Consider the following 21,378-nt stretch of genomic DNA (forward strand, 5'->3'; position numbering starts at 1 on the left):
CCTATCAGATTACGCCTGAAATACTAAAGCAAGCGGCGTGCCTTTGAACGTATAACTGATCTGTTTTCTAGCTGCATGTCAAACATTAACAATCCATTACATTAAGCAGGATATAGTACTTGCCCTTACACAACCCACGTACATAGTGCCGCCTAAAGAAAACAGGCAAGCGCGCGAAATATGCACATCGGCGCTTTTGCTTCATAGACCTTCGAAATATTAGGACTTGTCCGGGGGGGGGAGGAATAATCCTATAGTGGTGGGGTTGTGCCGCCCAGTTTTCCAAAAAAAATTTCATTTTTCGCTACCCGTTTTCAGACCTTGCGGCCTCTAAAATATAAAATCCATACCCGTTTTCAGACTTGGCCACTAATAAATTATGTCAGCATAAGTTAGATTAGAACTCCAACAAAAAGATTTCTATGAATCCATTTCGAATTCGCATAATATTCTTTCCGGGTCCTTATGTTCATTTGGCGTTGAAACTAAAAATACTTTCCTACACTCCCGTATTGTAGTTCCCCCGAATACCAAACCAAGAAAATGAGCAAAATGAGTAAATTCTAAACCCGTTTTCAGAACCGAAACAACACAAAAACCAGGAACCCATCACCCTCTCGACGAAAACCACACCCTTTGGAGCGGAACATACCTATATGGCTTATATAAGGGAGTTCCCGGGCCTCCGGGGGATTTGAATGGGGGAAAACGATTGTTCCAACCTGTAATTCAACTAAGAGTAATCAGTGCATGACGAGATTTGAATTAAAACTGGCTTAAGTTACTTGAAGCCGGGGGCTATGCCATGGTGAGTTCCACATTAATTTTTTTTTGGTTAAGGCTGATCTGATATTATTTCTAAAAATATTCTCAGTCATGTACCTTTTACCAAATTTAAAATTTTCATCTCTAAAACAAAAGATATCAACTGATGATACTGAAGGAAATACGAAGCATGATCGTTTTTTGGTCATTTTTCGACAAAACAGAGGTTTAACGTGAAAAACAACAATTTATAAATGGAAGTGCAAAAATCCAGGGGGAATCCCTATAATGGCCTATACGGGAAGGCTCTGCCCGGAAGGGTTACATTTTTCAGGCTTTAGGTATATTGAAGGGTTAGGGATTTCACTTGTTCAAGTACATTAAAGGGAAGGGAAATATGTCATTTCGGTCGATAAAAAGGCCCAAAAGGGCTAACATATGTACGTATTTTATGGCCTTGAAAAAGTGAAGAAAACGTGATTCATTCGTATTTGAAAGACAGTGCTTTTACAGCAGTTAAAATGGATCGAGTCAAGTTCTAAACTAGTAGTTATATGAAAGGTATCATTTGTCTTTGGAAGGTATACGAATAGGGTACCCTTTCTGTCAAAAATGGTATAGAAACGACTAAGGGTCGAAGCCTTCCCGTATGAACTTTATTAAGTAACCCTCCTCCCCCCTCCCCTCCCTTTCCCCCCCCCCCCCCCCCCCACACACACACACACACAAACAAACTTTAGCTACCAGGGGGAATAATACGAAAACCGGATAAAATAGAACAGAACAGAAAAATTCTTTATTTAAACACGGTATAATCCACCAGGAGTATAAAAAAAGTTTTTGAAATAAACCTAACTACCCTAAACGATATGCAAGAATATCTACAGCTAACCTAACTAAGACCTGTTTTTCATGAATGCCGTTTGCAAAGTACTTAAAAAAGATAGGCTCCAGCAGAGATTGTGCTTAATATCGTGTACCATCCCTAAGAAGCCTAAAAAGAGAGTCAGGAGGTAGGCTTGCGGGGAACTACTTGCGGGCTGGAACAACACCTACGTACTAAGCTTTGGTTAGCGAACATGAAGGACAAGTAAGGCCAGATAAGTTTAATTGCAGTATAAAAAGGAACGAGCGTTTTTCAAAGAAATGTATCACGTGCTCAAATCAGTTTTAGAATTCAGAAAATGCGTTACCATTTTTAATTTATCGCCGAAGTTCTTTCGTCACTTCTGTTATTACTTATCTAGAATCAGAACCATTTGGATATTTGAATATGAACAAATTTGACTCACACTTTGTTAAGGCGTAGTTCATAAGTGACCCTACTCCAGGGAGGAGGGGCACTAAATTATTCAGTTTTGTAGGGGGAGGCTCCAACTGAAAACCAACGACTCGAGGTTCAACCCTTTACCTTTTAATATACAATTTTTGTCACCCTCTACTGACAAATGGTGCTACTTTTTCATACCTAAAATCTTGGACAAGATAAATGGAAAGCCTAGACCCACCCCCCAAATCAAGGATGGCAAAATGGCGCCTTTTTGGCCTTCGCGCAGCTTCATCCTTAATTTGGGGGGACGGACCATTATTTTTTGACGGGGGAGAGAGGGAAAGTGGAAAATTTTCACATGCAAATATATTTTTTTTATATATATGGATGCGGCTTCTGCTGCAAACGATTTTTGTGTGTGTGTCTCCGTCAGTTCCTGCAACCCTTTTTTTTTTCTTGCACTTTTTCAGTGTTTACAGCCTCTTCAAACAATTTATTTCAAACTCCCCCACCCCTGTCAAAAAAATAATTGTCCGTCCCTTAGAACGATGCATCCCCTTAAACTTGTGTAAGAAGTGTAATAGCACTGTATTTGAAATATGAATGAATCACAAAACGAGAACGTTTTCTTAACTTTTTCACCGCCATAAAATGCGTCTGTTAGCCCTTTTGGCTCCTTTTACTGCCCAAAATGACAGATTAGTTTACCCTTCCAAATACGTCAACTACTGAAATCCCTACCCTTTCATGTAAAAGCCTGAAGGTATCTCTTTTAGGTGGGCCCTCACCGTATAAGCCATTATAGGGATCGAGTACCTTTTCGGGTCAAAAAATTGCATTTGTGTCCGCCTAGCTTAGGGCTTTCACACCGGGTGTGCTGTACGTTTGATCCCGGAAGGCCTCCTTACATCTAAAGCCGACTTATGATCATTCTTCAACTTTTTTGGCTGAAATAATACGGCTTATTTTTAATCCCCATTGGCCTCAACAGTTCCTTAGGAAAAAATTTTCTAAGCCGGCTTAGTTTAAAAGAAAGTTAATATAGTTCATCTAACAAAGAAAAAAAAAAACGAAAGGTCGGGATTCGGCATTCTAAGGCAAAATGTGGGCAAGATTAGGATAATAATTATGAAAGAGTTTTGGGATTTGGTGATGACGATGTGGGATTCGGAAAATGTTATTAAGTTGAAAAAAACCGGCACTTGTGAGGGAAGTGTAGTAGAAACAAGAAGAAAAATGTGAAAGAAAATCCTGTCGTATTAACTTATCAGAAAATGTCCACAATTTCCGTGACGCTGTCAAGTTTCCATTTTTTTTGTTTCCGTTTTTGCACTGTACCTTTATGGAAGAAATATTTCTAGTGAAAGACCAAACAAACGTTAAATCAAAGAAAACATTTACACAATAACTTTTCGTCAGACGTTTCTCACACATTTAAAATTCAGAATTTTGACAATCGAAATTGGAGTGATTTTTTTTTGTATAAGGACGTATTCTAATTTGCCCGGCTGAACGGGGTCTTATATTTTGGGTATTTAAATGTCAAATTTCAGCCTGTAGGTTCTTAAATCTCTAGGTTCTTATACTGTGGGTCTGTACTGTACTTTAGATAATCCCAGTTTTCCCTGAATAATACCTCCCCTTTAACTAAATTCACATCTACCAGATTGATAACAGTTCTTTAAGTTTATCGAAGATGAGGAAACCAGAGGTCAAATTTTTAGGTGTGTTACGTGCGAGAATGCTTTTTCTGCATACGTTGTCATAACGCTTTACTTAACAAGTCATTTGAATTACAATTACAGACTCACTTATAGGTACAGTTTAATTAAAAGCCTCTATGAGGTGGACGCCTTTGGGAACAGCGCTAAGTGATGTAAAAGTGCTGTCCGTCTTAACATTAATCCTATTTAGATCGTTTTTTTTTTTTTTTTAGCTTCCTGTGACGGGGGCCGGGGGAAGGCTTCCGAGTCCCCCTCTCTAACTTTAAAACCGCTCAATCTATGGCCACCAAAATTACACAGAGTAATGTACCCATTATTTGCAACATCTGGGCGTAGCTTGATTGAGTGCATGATGTCCTGATGACGTACCGGTAGTTTTTTTAGTAAAGAAGGAACTGGAACCATCCGCCATCTTGGATCCACCATTTTGAATTAGTTTAATGCATTGCGCTTTACTTAAAACCCGTTTAAATCAAGGAAATCGTGGTGGAAAATTGTACCTGTGCTCAAGCTCGGTTGCTATGGCAACATCAATACTGACGAAGACGTCAGGATGATTTTCAACAGGTTGCCAGATAAATTTGAGGAAAAGCCCACCAAAAGCCCACCTGGTCTGAATAGGCTTAAATGGGACAATACACAGCGTTAAGCTGGTGGTTTGTTAAATTTACGTCTTTGTTGCCATGCCGATAACGAAACGAAAACTTTGTGAATCTCTTTAATTGGTTTTTACTTGGCAAAGAAAGGAGTATTGCAGCGCACTCTCTATGAGGTTTTTTCGATTTAGAATACGAAATACATAGAGACGTATGTCCGTTTAAGAAAAAGCATGGGAAGGTAGAGGGTAGGGCATTTGGAATTTTTTTTTTCTTCTTCTTCTTCTTCTTCTTCTTCCAGATTTGGCCAATTTTGAATTGTGTGGCTCGTTTGGAATATACCGATTAATATTAGAAATTTTCAACCGAATTTCTTACGATAAGTGAAATAAAAGCAAGAAACGAAAGATTCGATGCTACAGCAAACTACTTTATTAGAAATGGAATTATTTCCCTTATTACACTTCACTTTAGAAATTATGCAAATTATCATTAAAATGCTTGTATCAGACTTTACACCAAGATATGCTTAATCCTACTCATATTTTCACCAATATACTGAAGAACATGAACTAGTCAGAAAACCAAGGCAGACTCCCATCAAACTGCCACTTTAAAAACTACGCAATTTGCCAAGAAAATGCTTGTCACACTGTGCACAAAGATATGCTTCACCCTACTCCGCTAGCTCTGACCTTAATATAAGAATATAAACCAGGAAAGACACCCATCGAACTTAACCTTAAAAGCCATAACACGGTTATACAAATATAGGGAAAATGATTTTTCCTGTCGGTAACGTTACCCAGACAACAAACCAAAATAATGGTCTGGATAGCTTCTCTAGTTTTTCAACTATTCAGATCATTTTGATTATTCTTCGCCTTAGTTTTTACGAGAAAGGAGTCAAACATAACCCCTGATTCCTTTGTTTCATTTAGATAGCAATGCTATCGGGGATTCGCTCAGGTAACAGATTGATGTAAGGCAACTCCAACGATTCATTGCGAGCCTTGATTGAATCTGATATTTTCTGGAGAGAGGCCTGGAAACGACAAATTGCAGCTTCTGCTTCATCGCCCGTCAAAAGACTGTGGGTGCTGTCTCCAAGGAAACGCTGAAAAATAAAAGAGAGAGAAAACAATAACAGTCTCTCTTTCGAGAAATTTCATAGTCATTTAACTATATTGTCGTAGAATTCCATCAGCTCCGTTTAATTCTTCCGTTATGAGAAGAAACCCTAGAAAACTGGACAAAGAAACTGAGCCAGAAAGTAAAGGATCGTCGGTGCTTAAATGTTCGAATACTGAAGATCACGAATTGTTAAAGTCACTTCCTCTGGAGGAAAGGTATCTAGGTAACGTCTTACATACACTGCAAAACAGTCGGTTTTTTTCTCAAAATCAGTAAAGAAATCGGTAAAGTGGGGCGTAAGTCTTACGCGCGAGGCGAGCGAGCCTCGCATGCCCCTAAGGCGTGTGAGGCGAGAGTATTTTTAGGGTCTCTGCCCAGTCTCGCTCTCTGTTTTCAGCCTCGGTCCAGACCTTTAGTTTGACTGTTTTGCAGTCTACCTCTTGCATAGTGAGCAAATTATCGGAACACGAGGGAGAGATCATGTTCAATGTCCAAAAAAGAGATCTCTCAACACATTCTCTATAGGCCGGAAGTAACGTATTTACTAGTAATGTTTGAACAAGGGTTCAGTGGCTTACCTCATCTTCGGCAAATTTAGTTGTCACATACAAGAAAGCAATTTGATGGGCAGCCTGAGACTTGTTTGGGAGCGTCTTCATGATGGATTCCAGAGAAGCTTCGTTTTTTTTGGTTGGAGGCGGGCGACGCATCAGATGAGGAGTGTTGGGAATAAAACCTGCAACATCCATAAGTCCAAAGTTCACTGCAGCATGCTGGCACGAGCACGTGAATACTATGCAGGTAAGAACGTGAACAAGTTGGTCGATTGTTGCAAGGTTTTTTGGAAGATCGTGATCACCCTCGATGCCTCCTTCTCCAAGAGGAAAGCCATTTTCCTGTGTATCTTGTAACCAGGCTTGAAGCTCAGTGTCCTTGACAACATCATTATCTGTCTTGTAGTGTATGACAATGACTTCTTGGATAAAAGCTAAAATTGCCTTCCATAAGCGAAGAGCGTCATCTCTGAGAATAGAATGATAAATATAATTCAAATATAGTTTAATCGTTGAAAGGAAAGTAAGTGAAGCACTTCTATGTTACTTAATAGGCCAAGGCCAAATGTTGAACTTTTCCTGAGACAAACCAGATTGTAATTTGGGTCGACCTAAATTAAGCTAAGTTTGTCTGAACCAATCAGAGATCACTATCTGACGCAGACGGATAGAACGTGTTTATCGATTCAAACTCCTTCAGACGAACTTAAGTCTTACATCCTTGGACTATGCAATATCGGTGCAAGTTTTGTCTGTCATAAAAAATACTCCTCTCACCTGTAAAAATACTTGGGTAGTTTAGTAGCATCGTCCACTCCTTTCTTGGAAAGAACTTCAGGCAGTGAAAGCATGCTAAACTTAAATGACTTGTAGCCCTTCCTCAAAAGCTGCATCACGTCTTGCTTGTTACCAAGGTTATGCCTGATGAAATTGTTAATGGCCATCACGGTGCGAAGATGAGGGAAGAGGATTTTAAAGACAGGGTGAACTGAGGGCAATTGGCGCCATGCCGCCACGGCAAATGGCTCCATAACCATATGGGTCTGAAGACCATGAGTGTTTGCCTTCGGAAAAATGAAACAGTTGAGAACGTTTGATAGCACTACTACTACTGAAATTTCCTGTCTACTCTGTTATAAACACAAGACTTAATTTATTTTTATTCATACGTTTTACTGCTTGCCACTCGCTTGCGTGTTCTCTCGAGAAGGAGAGCTTGCTCACAGGCTGTTTAGTTTTACAGTAACTAGTGCTAGGTTACTCGACTATTTTTGAGCGAAATTAAATTGTTGAGTAGTGTAGGAGGGATGTTTTACGCCTCTTTTTTGCGCAGGAATCTCATTAGCGTGCGCCGGAACACATTAACTAGGTGACGTCATAGGCTATTGTCTTGATCTCATGAATAAAATGCTTTGGTATCTCATTAACTTGCGGTGGAATCTCATTAAGTATATCCAGTTTGACGGGTTTATCAATGATGTCATGTTCTATTTTTATCTTGTGGCGGTCATGGTTGGTATAACCGGTTTGACAGGTTTTAGTTATTTTCGGAAGATGATGTCATATGTATTCCGGGGTACTATGATGTCATAGTTGTTTTGATTAGTTGACCGGAATTAGAAAGACGCTCATTGGCTGTCTCCTTTGACGAAGCATTCTGGTTGGTTGCCGTCTTTTTATTGTTTTCCCTCCTCCTCCTCCTCCTCTTCCTCCTCTCCCTCCACCACCTCCTCCTTCTTGATCACGCTAATGAGATTCCTGCGCAAAAAAGGGGCGTAAAACATCCCTACTACACTACTTTGTTGCCTACATTAAAGGAGGCTTGGACATTTACTAACCAGCTACCATTGTGTCTTTAACTACGATTATATCCTTTGCATTATTTCTTTACCCCGCAGTTCCAATATATGAAATATATATATTCGTTATTTCGTCTTTATCTTTCACAGGTTTATAACGAACCAATTCAATGACCAGCTCCCAATTGGCTCAGTAAAGCGTGGCACCGGTGTCGCAGAGATCAGACGGTTGGAATCCAAGCAGGCCTGAATTTTTCACGCTTTCGTTTCGCAACTAAATAAGTCGGGTCTGAAGCTGCGGTGATCTTCTGTTTAACATTTATTTCTTCATCACGCAGTTTCAATATTAAATTCATGAATTAATTATTTCATCTTCATCCATCCTGGGTATATTATGTAGCTGCGATATCCTCTTCACATATATTTCGGACCAATTTAGGTTTCTGGGAAACTGCTCGCCTATTCCCCCCCCCCTTACCCCCACCCTAAGCTAACATTAACACTTACTTCTCACTTAGGGAAAAATGTTGGCTTAGGGGAGGGGTAGGTGGGCAGTTTCTCAGAAACCTAACTTGATCCTATTTTTCAACTACAAACCTGCTGTACTTTAAAGTCAGCGTACCGAAGCCACATCTTTGCTAACAGCCAATCATATTTGGAATCACCAGGGGTCCATATTGGGTTGGTATCACTGGGTTGCTGAAACAACTGAATTGCAATAGGAACCAGGTCCCCAGAGCGTTTCACGTAAAAGAGTCCGAGGGGATGTGCAGTGTAGATGGTTTCCCCTTCCCCCGACGGCGCATCAATACCTTCCAGCACTTTGTAATCCACGATGTATACGTGACCTTCCTATTTCCGTAACAGAAAACAAAGTGGATATTTAGACCTCCCAGAAAGCTTCATTTTACCATTTTTCACTAGAAAAGTTAGCACTGTTATCTTTAGTGAAGGAGGTTACGCGCTCTCCAGATCGCAAAATGATAAAACTTCTAAAATTTGATATCTTGTCAGTGTTTCCGTCACTTCGATATCTCGCTAAAACTCGTAGTAGAATGACGACGGCTACCACTTTTTCCCGCCAAAATGACGTTGGTTTACGTTAGACTATTGAGTTAGCACTGAGAAAATCTCTACTTGTAGTCGTACTCGTCTTGGAATGTAAAGGATTCTATTATCTACACTGGATGTGCCATTGTCATACCTTCATTTCCTGTTCCAACGATAGCCCGCTGTCGAGAGCACCCTTCACCTGCTCATCAGTAACTGGAAAATGGCTTGGTAATTTCTCACAACGCTCAACTACATTTGGATTGCAACCATTCAGAAACATCGATCCGTATACACTGTCGGTCATCCATCGGTCGCCTTCAACAAGTTTTTCTCCTCCTCCATAGAAACAACTGACAATCTTTTGAAAGTCGTCAAAGTTATCCCAGCATTCGAAGACCGTTGACAGGTGAGCAAGACCAAGATCTATAACAGCCTTCCTTTTATCGTCATCAATGGAATTTCTGGCCTCTTGTGAGAACTGTGAATCTCTTGGGATTTCAGAGTGCTGGGCAGCTTCTAGATGTCTCGGAAGGCCTTCCCAGCCCGCAAATGTTCCCCACTTGTAGTTCTCTTGGCGCTGTTGCAATTCTAGCTTTCGTTGATTTTTCACAACTTCTGGTTGATCTTGGAATGGAAGAATAGCTAAGAGAAAGAGAGGGAGAGCGAGAAAGCGAGGCTTATGCATTAACCTCTCAGAAGTAACAATAAAAAGATGGAAATATTTTAGATTTCGAGTCCAATTAAGTGCTAAACGTATAAAACGTCCAGAACGGTGGTAATGGGCGACTGCGTCTCCAGTCGCGCATTACCACTTTATATTGATAAATATCAATATTCCGGTAAAACCAAGGTCTTGTTACCTTTTCCTTCAAATACAACCAAATCCGACAACACCCAGCGATAACAAGGAAACTCGAACGGATTTTGCTGACTGGAACTTATCACTGAGATTCTGTTTACAAACCAATCAGGATTTTTGTACCACCAGCCGCCACCACTGTTGTGAAGATGGATCATCAAGACCTCACCAACATCCATGGCCTCTACTGAATATTCATTAACATCTCCTCTTTCAAAGTCATTGCCCCAGTTGTCTAAGTTAATCATATCTGTTTTCCCTTTGGTTCCTACGAAATGGGGGGAAAAAAAAGAGGTAAAAAAAGTATGTACTAAGGCCTAAGTTAAATACTTGAAGGCATCTTTGTCATCTTACAGAAGCATGTCATATAACATTTGGGAAGGGTTTATTGCAATCTCCAGCCAACCCAAAGTATAATGTATGTTGTGGTTCTCTTTGATACTTGGTTTAAACTTTACTTTTCTTTGTTAACGTTGTTGCTGTTGTTATTAATCTTTTTTGCGTGTTTATGACTGATGATGTTGTCCAGATACATTTTGTCGCAAGTTTTTACAAACCTCGGACCAAATGCGCCTTAAAACCTCCTTATAGTAAAAATTACAAGAAATGGATGGGTTTACCTATCAGGCAGGCAGTTATCGAAGCATCTGTACTAGCCCCTGACTGGCTCCCAGTTTCCACCCGGATGAGATACGAGGCCATATGATCTGGGACTTTCTTATTTGATCTCGTGGAGCGCAGCTTCTGAGACCAAGCGTACACCGACTGGCGCACATGAAGAATAACATTGGGATCGTCAGCAGACTGGGCTGGCAACAAGTCGATAGAGGGTGGAAGGTGGTAATAAATGTACTTTAGACGCTCCGTTGCTTTTGGAGACAGCAGCGTCGTCATTTTAAGGTCAGCCACATCCAGCCATGGATGTGAACTCTCATCCCATCTCCTCCCGATATGAAGTATCAGATGCGAGTCATCGGGCTTAGCTTCGTGGAGTTGCACTTGGAGTTTGTACTCAATAGGTCCCTTGTTAATTCGCTCTTTATACTCAAGTTTAAGGTAATCTAGGGGCATGGTATCGGTCGGCAATCTTTGATTATCCCTATTTTCGACGGGGAGCAATGAACATGTTAAAGTATGCTCATTAAGTCATACTTCAACATAACTATTCATTTCCTACAAAGACCCTGGCTCCGGGGGTCCCTTCTCGAATAGATAAAAGAATAACCCCTGTGAACGGATAAAACATTTAAGAATAAGGAAAGAGAGAGAAATAATCTCGCAACCAGGGTAAAGACACATCGGTCTTTCTATAGTTTCTATTTATACTTATTCATTTTTATCAGTTGCGAGCGTTTCACTTAGATTGATCGATTTTTCTACTGAAAAAGAGTGCGTCACTGAGTATGAGGGAGGTCCCGGACAGGGCGAAGACTGCGTTATAGAGGAGGGTCTTGGGCTTTACTTTTAATCCTCTTGCCCACAGAAAATGACACAAAGCAGTACCATAAGTCAAGCTTCAAGGAGTTTAAAGTTTAGCACGTTTTCCATATACGTGAAGCTTAATCCAATCCGAGATGTCTCTGTTGCCATGGTGAGAGTATACGTCAGTTCACCTACATGTAAAAATTATCCTTTGCACACTGTGTATTTACTTGTACAATTTCCGACGAAATATAGTCTGTGTACAGCCGCCCCATCCCCTCAAAATAAAAATCAATCAATCAATCAATCAATAAAATAATAAGTCATAAGGGATAGAGACGCCGTCTTTCCATACTCAATAGGTAGGAAGAAGAGGACGGTAAAAGGCTTGTGCGTGACAAACGTGACAAGGTTATTATTTGCGTGTTTCGCCGTTAACATTAATGTTTTCTGGTCTTTTACAAAAAAGATCTGTTTGGGGTTTGGGTTTTTCGGTTTGGGGCAATTTTTTTCTTCAAACAAAACTGTGGTCACCCTTGTCACACAGGGTTTGCTGTCTTCTTTGATCTCCCGTCCTATTGCGGGAGAGGAGAGGAGAAGGGTGTATATGTTGTGGGTCAATTATATCCTTGGTACAAATTTCATTAATCCTTTGTTTCAAACTCATTATCATTCATTACCATAATTAAAAACAAAGGAGACCAAAATTTAAACCAAGGATAAATTGAACCACAACATATTCTCGGTTTTCACTCACGTGAGGAACCAGAAATAAAAACGGAAACCTTTTAATACAGAACGTCTAGAATCCGGGAAATGAAAGGAGATAAATACACAAAAAGCCTTGCCAAGAATCAGGTCTATGCAACAGTTCATATGCGAGATATTCGGAAAAACGTTTTACCCAAATTTATAAAGCTTTGTATGGAGACGCCATGTTTGTGTCCCTTTCAGGGGCACAAATATGGCCGCCGGAAAACAATATCTGTTTTTGAGTTTTCCTAATTATGGGTGAATTTTTCGCTTGAGAAACTCATAAGGATTAAAGTAATATTTATTCTACGACAAGGAATGATTAGATAGCAAAATCTCCAAAAACCCGTAATGTTTTTAACCCACATAAGAGCTTTCCCGGCCACCGGCTAAATGACGCGTCACGCAAAAGCCTAGAAATTCAAGCGTCCTGTATCGCAAAACAAAGAACCCTTTTGAACCGAAAATTTGTTTGTATGAAGGTTTTATGGTGCTCTAATACCACACGAAAGTAGAAACTCAGAAGAAGCAATAGTTTCTTAGTTTGAATTATAGTGACGTCATGTGAAAACCGAGAATACACAGGCTGTCGAAAAAAACATGGGTTTAAATAAGCTGATCTGAATTTAAGGCTATAAGTACTACGGCATTAGGACACTTTGAATGAGGCCAAATTTTCAAATGCTTGCTGCGAGAAAGAATAAACAGCTGAATAAATTTTTAGGATATCGCTAGAGGTCTATGGTGTTTTATAAACTCACCAAGGATGCCACTGGACCTCTTCAGATAACAAACCCGTCTCCGGTGATCCGTCAGCTGCGATCAGTCGAAATCTTGCATAACGTTTGACGCCATCAAACGCTTTAAAATCGAAGATCACTTGAGAATGATACCGCAGGTGGTAAAATGAATCAGGTTTTTGGCGGAGACCATCCATGTTGGCTTTAAGACTACGTTTTGCAAGAACAAAAAAAATATCACTGAGCGCTTACCATTTGTATAAAAAACCCGGTATTTCCGGTGAAATGTTTCGAAAAAAAAACAACAACAACTAAAACCTGCCAAGGTATTATTAACTTTTCTCAGTTTTACTGAAACGACCAAAAATATCCTGTACCATTGTTGCATGTGGATTACCAATGCCACGCCTCCACCAGAAGGAACGCGAAAAATTTCCTTTTTTTTTTTTTCTTTTTTTTTTTAAGGGCACAACTAAATCCCACTCCTATTTTGGGTGTCAAAACAATACCAGTAATATTTGTTGAAAAACGTTTTACCGAAATTTCCCCACAAATGCTCAAAGCTATTCGTAGACTAAAGGACATAAGCGCGAAAGAGTCTCGCAGCTACTAAAGATCTACTTATAGAACTGACATATTTTTCTTATTACTTACTGATCTGGACTTAGTAGAAGGTAAGTTTTCAAATCTCCTGAAACTCGACCTTTCACAGCCTCCATAACTGCTTTAGTGCTCCACAGCGGAGTCATCTCTCCAGTACCCAGGACAAGATCCAATGGGCTTTCTTCATCTTCACTTCCAGCAAATCTCAACGCTCCGCCGAAGATGTCGATCTCTGCGTCATCTATGGACTGGCTAGTGGAGTGACGCAAGCAGACTGGATAAAGATGGCCAGGGGTGAAGAATTCACAAGCAGGAAACTTGGGATCAGAGACTATTGTGGCGATGCCTTCGCTCCCGACGCCACCTGGGTGCGTACCCCTCTGTCCCTTAATTATAGGCTTCAACCCAAAAATCATCTGGAGTTTTTTCGTTTCAAAAGCTATTCTTGCAGAATCGAAAAGTCCAGGCGATGGGAGAGGCTGAAAAGAGGTAAATGGCAAACAAAGAGTGAATTACTGCGTTATGCTGTCCGTGAAATAACTGTACATAATTGACTGGTGAAAGCTACAAACAAACCAGAATACATGTTAACAGGCATGAAAATTTAAAAAAGCCACTTGAAAACGCAGAGTAAAGTAGAGTAAGGTATTATAGTAAAAGAGGGAATTTTCCATATAGCTTGGCAGCGACTTTACCTTTCAGAAGATGATCACCGTCACCAATTGTTATCATTTATTTATGTGTCGTTAGTTTTGAGACTCTCTCTTTGGTAGCCCTCTAACAATAGTTGTTTATTTAACTGTCACACTTTCTTACAGTTTTCTTATTAAAATAAACAAGGCTTAATTACCTTTTCAAACTCTTCAATCTTCTTTTTGAACAATTCTTCTCCCATAATACCTTTGTAAACCTCATATCCAATGTTCCCTGAAAAAAAAAACATTTTTAAAAGTATGTTAAAGGGATTAAAACAAAACACATAAAAACCAAGCGCAACTTTCATCTACGTGAAAACCATAGGAAGGTGACGTTAATTGAGTGTGGTAACCGTGGTCCGGTGGGCGAGGGCTTGGAACCTCATGGGTTTTAACTCAAACGGGCTTTGACGACATAAAATTGTGTGATGTGGTGGGGAAAGGAAAATCATTCAGAATGACCACCAACTTTAAAGATTTTACTAGAAATTCTGACTTTTACAAATAACATTTATAACTAGCGATTTTACAATAACATTAACATTACACTACTTTTGATGCTGTTTTACAATTCTGGAAAGAGAAAAGGCTTAGTTTGTATTCTTGGTCATAAATTGCTTGTTAAATCTGGCCTACCCTCACCTGTTATCATAAGAAACCAATATTCAACAATTTTTGGAAAAATGTTTGTTATCAAATTGTAACTAGTAAACAATTTATAAGAAGGGGATTTTTGAGCCCTAAACATTTAAGACAAACAACAACAAAAAACAACAGTGTCCCCGTTGCATATGCGGAAAAACATGGATCTTCGCTATACTACGTGTATGTTCATTTAATAGGGATCCGTTTTCCACAACACCATAAATAAACCTAATTCGTCAAATAATTGCAAGTACATCCAATTCAAAATGACAAATTGTAGGATTTTCCCTAAGGAAAAGATGTTTTCTTTGTTTTCACTTTGACTTTTAATAGACTGGTGCTTTATAAAACATTAAATGGTTTAAAAGGCTTACAAGACATCTTGATCTTGGTTTACTGGGCCCTCCTCTAAAAAAAAAAGCAAAAACAAAAAAGTAGAATAAGTAATAATGATAACAACAATAATAATAATAATAATAATAATAATAATAATAACAACAACAATACGTTATTATACATTGACAATGAGTACAATGATAATTTAATGAACAATATTTATTAACTATCAAGTATGAGGAAGGATATTTGAGGGGACTAAAAGATTGAAAAGATCAAGGAGGATACAAAAGCTCGAGTTTTGATAAACTGTTTGAAGGGTAAATTTTCTTGCCGTATCCTAAATTTCTTGAATGCAGCTAAAAGGATGATATCAGCCATGATAAGGTCTCAGGAATAAACCGCGGACCTCCTACAAGGTCACAACCAAGCATCATCGGTCTAGAATCAAGGATGATTTCTTAGAAATCCTGGGCTTTGGAATCCGGAATACAGCTTATGGAATACAGAATCCAACTAACGATTGGAATCCAGAATCCATGTTCCATTGGCAAAGAATCCGAAATCCATTACCTAGAATCCAGAATCCAAAGCGTGGAATCCAGACTTTCTTGGTTTCCGTTAGGTGTAACTTTTAATATTTTGCTGATTATTGTAAACCAATAATAAAACCATTATTTCCTTTGAATGATTCGGTCTTGTAAAAATTTCTTTATTTATTTCTTTCTTTCTTCAGTTCTTTCCTTTTTTTAAAATTTTAGCTTAAAACAAAGATAAAAGGCGAGAGGATCTAGAAAGTTTGTACCCTGATCTAAAATACTTTTTGATTGAGATACCGGGTAGGAATAGTCAAAGCGGGGTGCTTGACCAAACAAATAAAAGAAAAAGCTAGCTACGTGACACTTTCGAAAGTAAGTGAAGGAAAGTTTCAAATTTTGTTTTGAGGCTTTCAATGAATTAATTTTTTATATGAACCAAATTTCGTCAAATCTTATTGAGTAGATTTAACGATATTGTCGTTTATTTACATTCCTTAAGGATGTCAACAAAACAAGCGCTCTCCTTTTGCTTCCTAAGGACGACGCATGCTCAGCACTTATGCGCGCACTTAGACCACATGACATTTCGAAGACTAAATGCTATTGAACTTCTTTTAAGCATGTCCTTGCATTTTTCTCTTTAAAAGCTTTTTGACTGCATAGCTCTTCATTATAAAGACGTTACAATGAACAGCAAAAGGATAGATCAGTTCTAGAGAAGCTGTGTTCAGTCACTCTGAATAGATCGCAAGTCTGTAATGCTTGGTTTACGTGGGGCTCAGAGGACGAAACCATGTTTGCGTGACAGTAACAAATTCCCCTTGTCGTTTATTATTATTTTTTATTCTTATTTATTATTTTCTTTACGGAAATTTTCCTCAGAGCCTACCACGAGTGCTTAATGACTGCGAGAAAGACAAAGAGCCTATTTTCTTTAGTTGAGACCGCTTTCACTAGTCAGACTAATGGTTCATAGCCGGCGTAGATGGAGGGAAAAGTGGGCATGTCCTGTTAAGCTTATTGGTGGACGCCGCGAGAAGATTTGAAATCCCTTCGCGAAAATCGCTCGCTCATCTCTCGTGGAAGCTCTGCCGTAAAAAATGGAACCCGAGAAAAACAATCTTTCCGACAACTCAGGCTACACAAGTGGCCATCGTTCCTCTCTGTTAAAAGCGGAAGCTTTAGTGTTATATGTTCTTGGCGATACGGCCATGAACGACTGGTATTAAGTTCGTTCGCTTCGCGTCCGCCACTAAACCGCTTTTTCGGGGCCCGAGACAGGCTACAAAAAGAGCTCGATTTGAATATTATTCGCGAGCCTGGCTAGGCTACCTGTTCAAGATTTATCCAACCCAGAAATCTTATGGTAATAATTATGTGCTTGATTTAATTGCGAGTAGAACTGATATTTAACATTTTTCATTGGTTTTATTTTATTTCAATTTTATTTTTTAAAAATTTTGAGGATGTCACGCTAAAATTTTGTCTACATTTTAAGGGTCTAAAATCACATCCGGTTCCTCGTTTTGAACCGAAGGGTAATCCGATATTCTGAGCTTTAAACATATACATGGTTTTAGAACTTAGGGCATGAAGTTATTTCTAAAAACACGCTGGGTATGTGCCGACGGCCTCTCAGTGCCCCTATTCCATTATAGTATTTTCTGTTGCCAATTATAGACCCCACCTTAGACACTTTGGGGAAAACATGTAATTGTCTCGATCTCAACTTAGTTACTTATGTATGTACCTTATATTGAATGAAGAACACTTTACTTATCACCTACAGTACAAACACTCTGGTACGTTTGCTAACCATAAGTATGAGGAATTGAATTACCCAACAATCAGAAAATGTGCGACCTCATTCTAGTATTGAAAATGCGACCCCATTGTAGTCTTCCATTCGTTAAAATGCGACCCCATCCAGCGGCACATCCGCCATTTGCCTCTTATAACGAAGTACCCCCCCCCCCCCCCCCCTCTGCCCACCGGGGAGGATTATATTGTGCTAAGTTTATGATCACTGAACTGTGCCCGCTGAGCAGTTAGCTTCCCAAATTGCTATGGTCATCCTTGAGTTTTTCATCAGTCACTGAAAAAACTAGCCGTCGTCGGGAGGTTAATTGGCCGTTGAAGAGAGGTTTAAATAAGAGCGTAAAACGAACAGTGCTCAGACACGACACAGCTAATGGTGTTCAAAATCTACACCAAACATCTAGCCTGTTTAGTATTTATACATAATCTGCTCTAAAACATTTGTTTTCCCTGTACCTTGTGTCCTTATTATATGTACTAAATGTCTTTGTATCCTTCCAAACCTTCCCTTTCCTTGCAAACTACAGCGAATTAATACCACCCGCGCGCTTGATTTGCTTCAGTGTACGTGAGTTTAGATAGCGTTACATACCCATAAAGAGACCGGATATTGTTGAAATCTTAGTGACAACCCTGAATTAATGTTTATGAAGCATGTTTGTAAAACTTTGGGGGTGGGGGAGGGGAGTGTTCAAACAACTGCTGTGAAGGCCATATTCTTAACAACATTTAAGTTGTGTGGCATGGTTAAATGTTACCATTATGCGCGTTAGAGGCTATGTACTTTATATATGGTTATTACAATGTACCATAACGTAGCTTTTTTTGTTGATATCTTTGCTTACCGGTCTAACTCTTGTTTTGACAACTTAAGACGTACTTAAGCAAGCTGTAGTTTTCTTAATAGACGTATAATAATCAAATAATTGTACATTTATGTCGACTGAATTTCACCACAGATTTGATATGAACAGCAATGATGTTGTTCTTTTCTTTAACGATATGTATTTTTGGTTACTTAATTTTTGTTTTATAGGGGGCCACTAATTATTCAGTTGAGGTACTGTGCCTTATAACCGTTGTTAAAATTAAGGTGATTATTATTACTATTATTATTATTATTATTATTATTATTATTATTATTATTATTATTTGTATTTGTATTTGTATTTGTATTTGTATAGGTAATAACATGATTTGTAGTGATATTTGGCATAAATACCACGCGTGATATTTCAAAATTGTTATACGTAATTTCACGAGCCATTAGGCGAGTGAAATTTGAGACAATTTTGAAATATCACGAGTGGTATTTATGCCAAATATCAAGTACAAATCATGTTATTAATTGTTTATACTACTACCCATAGAAGGTTTGTAATTTTCACATGTAGGTATTTCAAATTAAGGTGAAATACCACTGCTCTAAGCCTATCAAATTGCAGAAATTTCTCATGTAGTAGTATAGGTATTTAAATACAGGCGATAAAACTAAATCGAAATACAGCCCGCAAAAATACGCAGTTAAATTGAATTTGGATCAGAGCAGTTCAAGTCACGTTTCATGTGGCATGATCGGGTTCGATTGACGGCGCATCAGTAAAACCGTTCGTAATTGGATAAACCTACAGGAGGAAAATTCCTCCCGTAAATTTGGCGCGCTGCAGGGGATAAAAGTCCTTCGCGCGGGGGCTAACTACCCGAACCGGAAATGAGAAGCGAATGACTTTTAGAAAGTCTGGTGCCTATGTAAAGAATGGTATCAAGTTGTCTTTAAAGCCAGGCCAGGTCAATATCTAGAGACTGAGCGCTTGTTGCTCAAAATTCTTGGTAGAAATCATTTCAGCAAATTATTGTTTGGGTTATTTATCACTCAGATGGTTGATGAAGGGGCTATAACGTGGATATGCTTTTGACTGATGACATTGAAAAGTATCGCCATTGTCATTATCATTATCATTGTCATTTGAGAACGAATTGTATGCGTAGTTAGCGCGGGATTATTTTTTATGCCCAGTGTAATTTTTTACTTGTCTCTGTTATATTTTCCCCATATAACGTTGCAGCCGATAAAAGTAAGTCGGCTATGTTCAATCTATACCGGATAGCTGTTGCGCCAGCACGAAAACCCTACCGGATTGGGCTTCCGTACACACAATCATAAGAACGGCGATTTCGGCCCGATTTCTGTGACTGAGCGAATCGCCACTCTCGAAATTGAACCACCTCCTGTACAAGACGATTACCCCAACCCCATTCTATTGAAAGTAAGTGCAAAACTGTTGTATATGCAACATCATTTGCCCCAACCTTATTCCAAAAAAAGAACAAACAAGGCATAATCCATCCAGAAGCTTAGAATTGGAAGTACAAGCAGGAAGCCAACCTAGCAGAGACTGATGGTGCAACGATTGGAAAACACGTTCTGCCATACTTTGGTGCAGTGTGAACACCTCTTCCGACGGTAACAAAAGTGAATAAGTAGGAGTGAGGACTGGAAACCACTGAAATGGAAGTAAATAGTCAGGAGTGAGAGCTGGAATTGAGTTCCCAAACCCTCTCGGCCAACCGCTACGGCACGATGCTCGATGTGTACGCTGAAAACCTTTTTTCCACTTCCGGGCAGTTGCTGTTCATACTACTGTGTATCAGATAGCTTTTCGTGTCGGTGAACAAAGCCTAAGATTCACTACCAAACATTTTTCCGCAAAAGAAAACAATTCTGTCGTTCGGCAAACAAAATTTCCGAAATGTCTGGATAGCAGTAGACAAATAATAATAACAATAATCTGAATATAAACGCGATGAATCTCTAACAAAACAGTCAATATTTGTGGAATATAGTCTTTTCTAAAAGTAGCATTTGAGTTTTTCTGGAGCTCATTCGCAGATGAACACAACACTTCACCAAAATCGATCAGGAGAAGCTTAAAATTGAACAAATTTGCATTTGGAACCTTATGACTACCGAACTTATTATGTAAACATTGATTTACGTCATTAGTATGGAATTTCTGTCGCTGAGTCGCAGACGTTCCTCCTCGCGAAACTCTCCTCAGATGAGCGAGGAGAAACGTCTGTCGTTCGCGGGCTAAATAAACCTGAAAGACTGAAATCAAATATAGGTTTGAATTTATAATAAGTATAGAAAATTACTATTGAGAAAGAAAAAAAAAACTATTGTAACAACATTACAGGTTGGTGTCCGTTCGACCTACGAATGAGCTGCACCATTGTATGATGTAAATATTGATAGAAGTGTGAATAAAATTGAATTGAATTGAAATGAGGAAAAGGAAACCTCGTACTCAATTGCATCTTACAGTCAACTCTCGCCTTGCGGACACCCCGCTATTACGGACACCCAGATAGAACGGATAGCACCTCAATCCCAGGCAAAAAAACAAATTACAAACGTTTGACTGAAATAAAGTCTCCCTATTACGGACTCCCCCTAAAGAGGACAGTAACTCGAGGTCCCTACAGAGTCCGCTATAAAGGGACTTGACTGTAACTGCAAAACAGTTTTGACCAGTTTTATATTTACGTGGTGCAATTTTTGGTTTAAAATTGGTTATTCTTAGCATTTTGCATTGTACAAATAGCTTTTTTTTTTGGCTTGAGTTCAAAAAGAACGGATCATTAAGTACGAATCAAATATTGAACAATAGTTGAGGGAACATAAACTTCCCGTCCTCATGTGACCGCAAAGTTTTAAGTGAGGCGAGGGAATGCGGAAAATTAGTTAAGTTTTCAAACAGAACGAAGCATATCTTTATAGTCTTCTTGTTAATCACTCATTCTCTCCTTACTTTATAATGTTGTCATAGCATTTTGCTTATATTTGCAATTCGTATAATCTAATGCGTATGTCTCGATTTCAAGCTTAAGAGATGACAGTTGACCTGTCAGAGAAACGAATCATGTCTTATTGGAATGAAAAATGCTGTTGCTCTTAAAATCAATCACAATTTTTGAAGATTATCTGTAAATTATCTGACCTCTTTGTTCGCCCTATAGAAACTGGGAAAGAGCTGCAATTATCTCCTGGCCGTTAACCAAACACACTGCAT

General features: G+C 39.0%; 1 protein-coding gene across 2 annotated transcripts in view; it reads right to left on the minus strand.

The window, feature by feature from the left end:
* Positions 1–4,785: 4,785 nt before the first annotated feature.
* LOC140947517 (allene oxide synthase-lipoxygenase protein-like) overlaps positions 4,786–21,378 on the minus strand; it is a 114,394-nt gene continuing 97,801 nt past the window's right edge. For both annotated transcript variants that reach the window (XM_073396646.1, XM_073396645.1), the window contains exons 2-12: positions 14,987–15,020; positions 14,123–14,199; positions 13,324–13,751; positions 12,691–12,879; positions 10,375–10,853; positions 9,756–10,022; positions 9,047–9,537; positions 8,440–8,694; positions 6,821–7,107; positions 6,068–6,512; positions 4,786–5,472 (exon numbers count right to left, since the gene is read on the minus strand). In XM_073396646.1, the coding sequence (XP_073252747.1) occupies positions 5,293–5,472; positions 6,068–6,512; positions 6,821–7,107; positions 8,440–8,694; positions 9,047–9,537; positions 9,756–10,022; positions 10,375–10,853; positions 12,691–12,879; positions 13,324–13,751; positions 14,123–14,199; positions 14,987–14,993 (3,105 nt within the window). In that variant the 5' untranslated portion in view covers positions 14,994–15,020 and the 3' untranslated portion in view covers positions 4,786–5,292. The remainder of the gene's footprint in view (positions 5,473–6,067; positions 6,513–6,820; positions 7,108–8,439; positions 8,695–9,046; positions 9,538–9,755; positions 10,023–10,374; positions 10,854–12,690; positions 12,880–13,323; positions 13,752–14,122; positions 14,200–14,986; positions 15,021–21,378) is intronic.

This window comes from Porites lutea, chromosome 9 (genome assembly GCF_958299795.1).
Source record: "Porites lutea chromosome 9, jaPorLute2.1, whole genome shotgun sequence".
In the NCBI taxonomy this organism is placed as follows: domain Eukaryota; kingdom Metazoa; phylum Cnidaria; class Anthozoa; order Scleractinia; family Poritidae; genus Porites; species Porites lutea.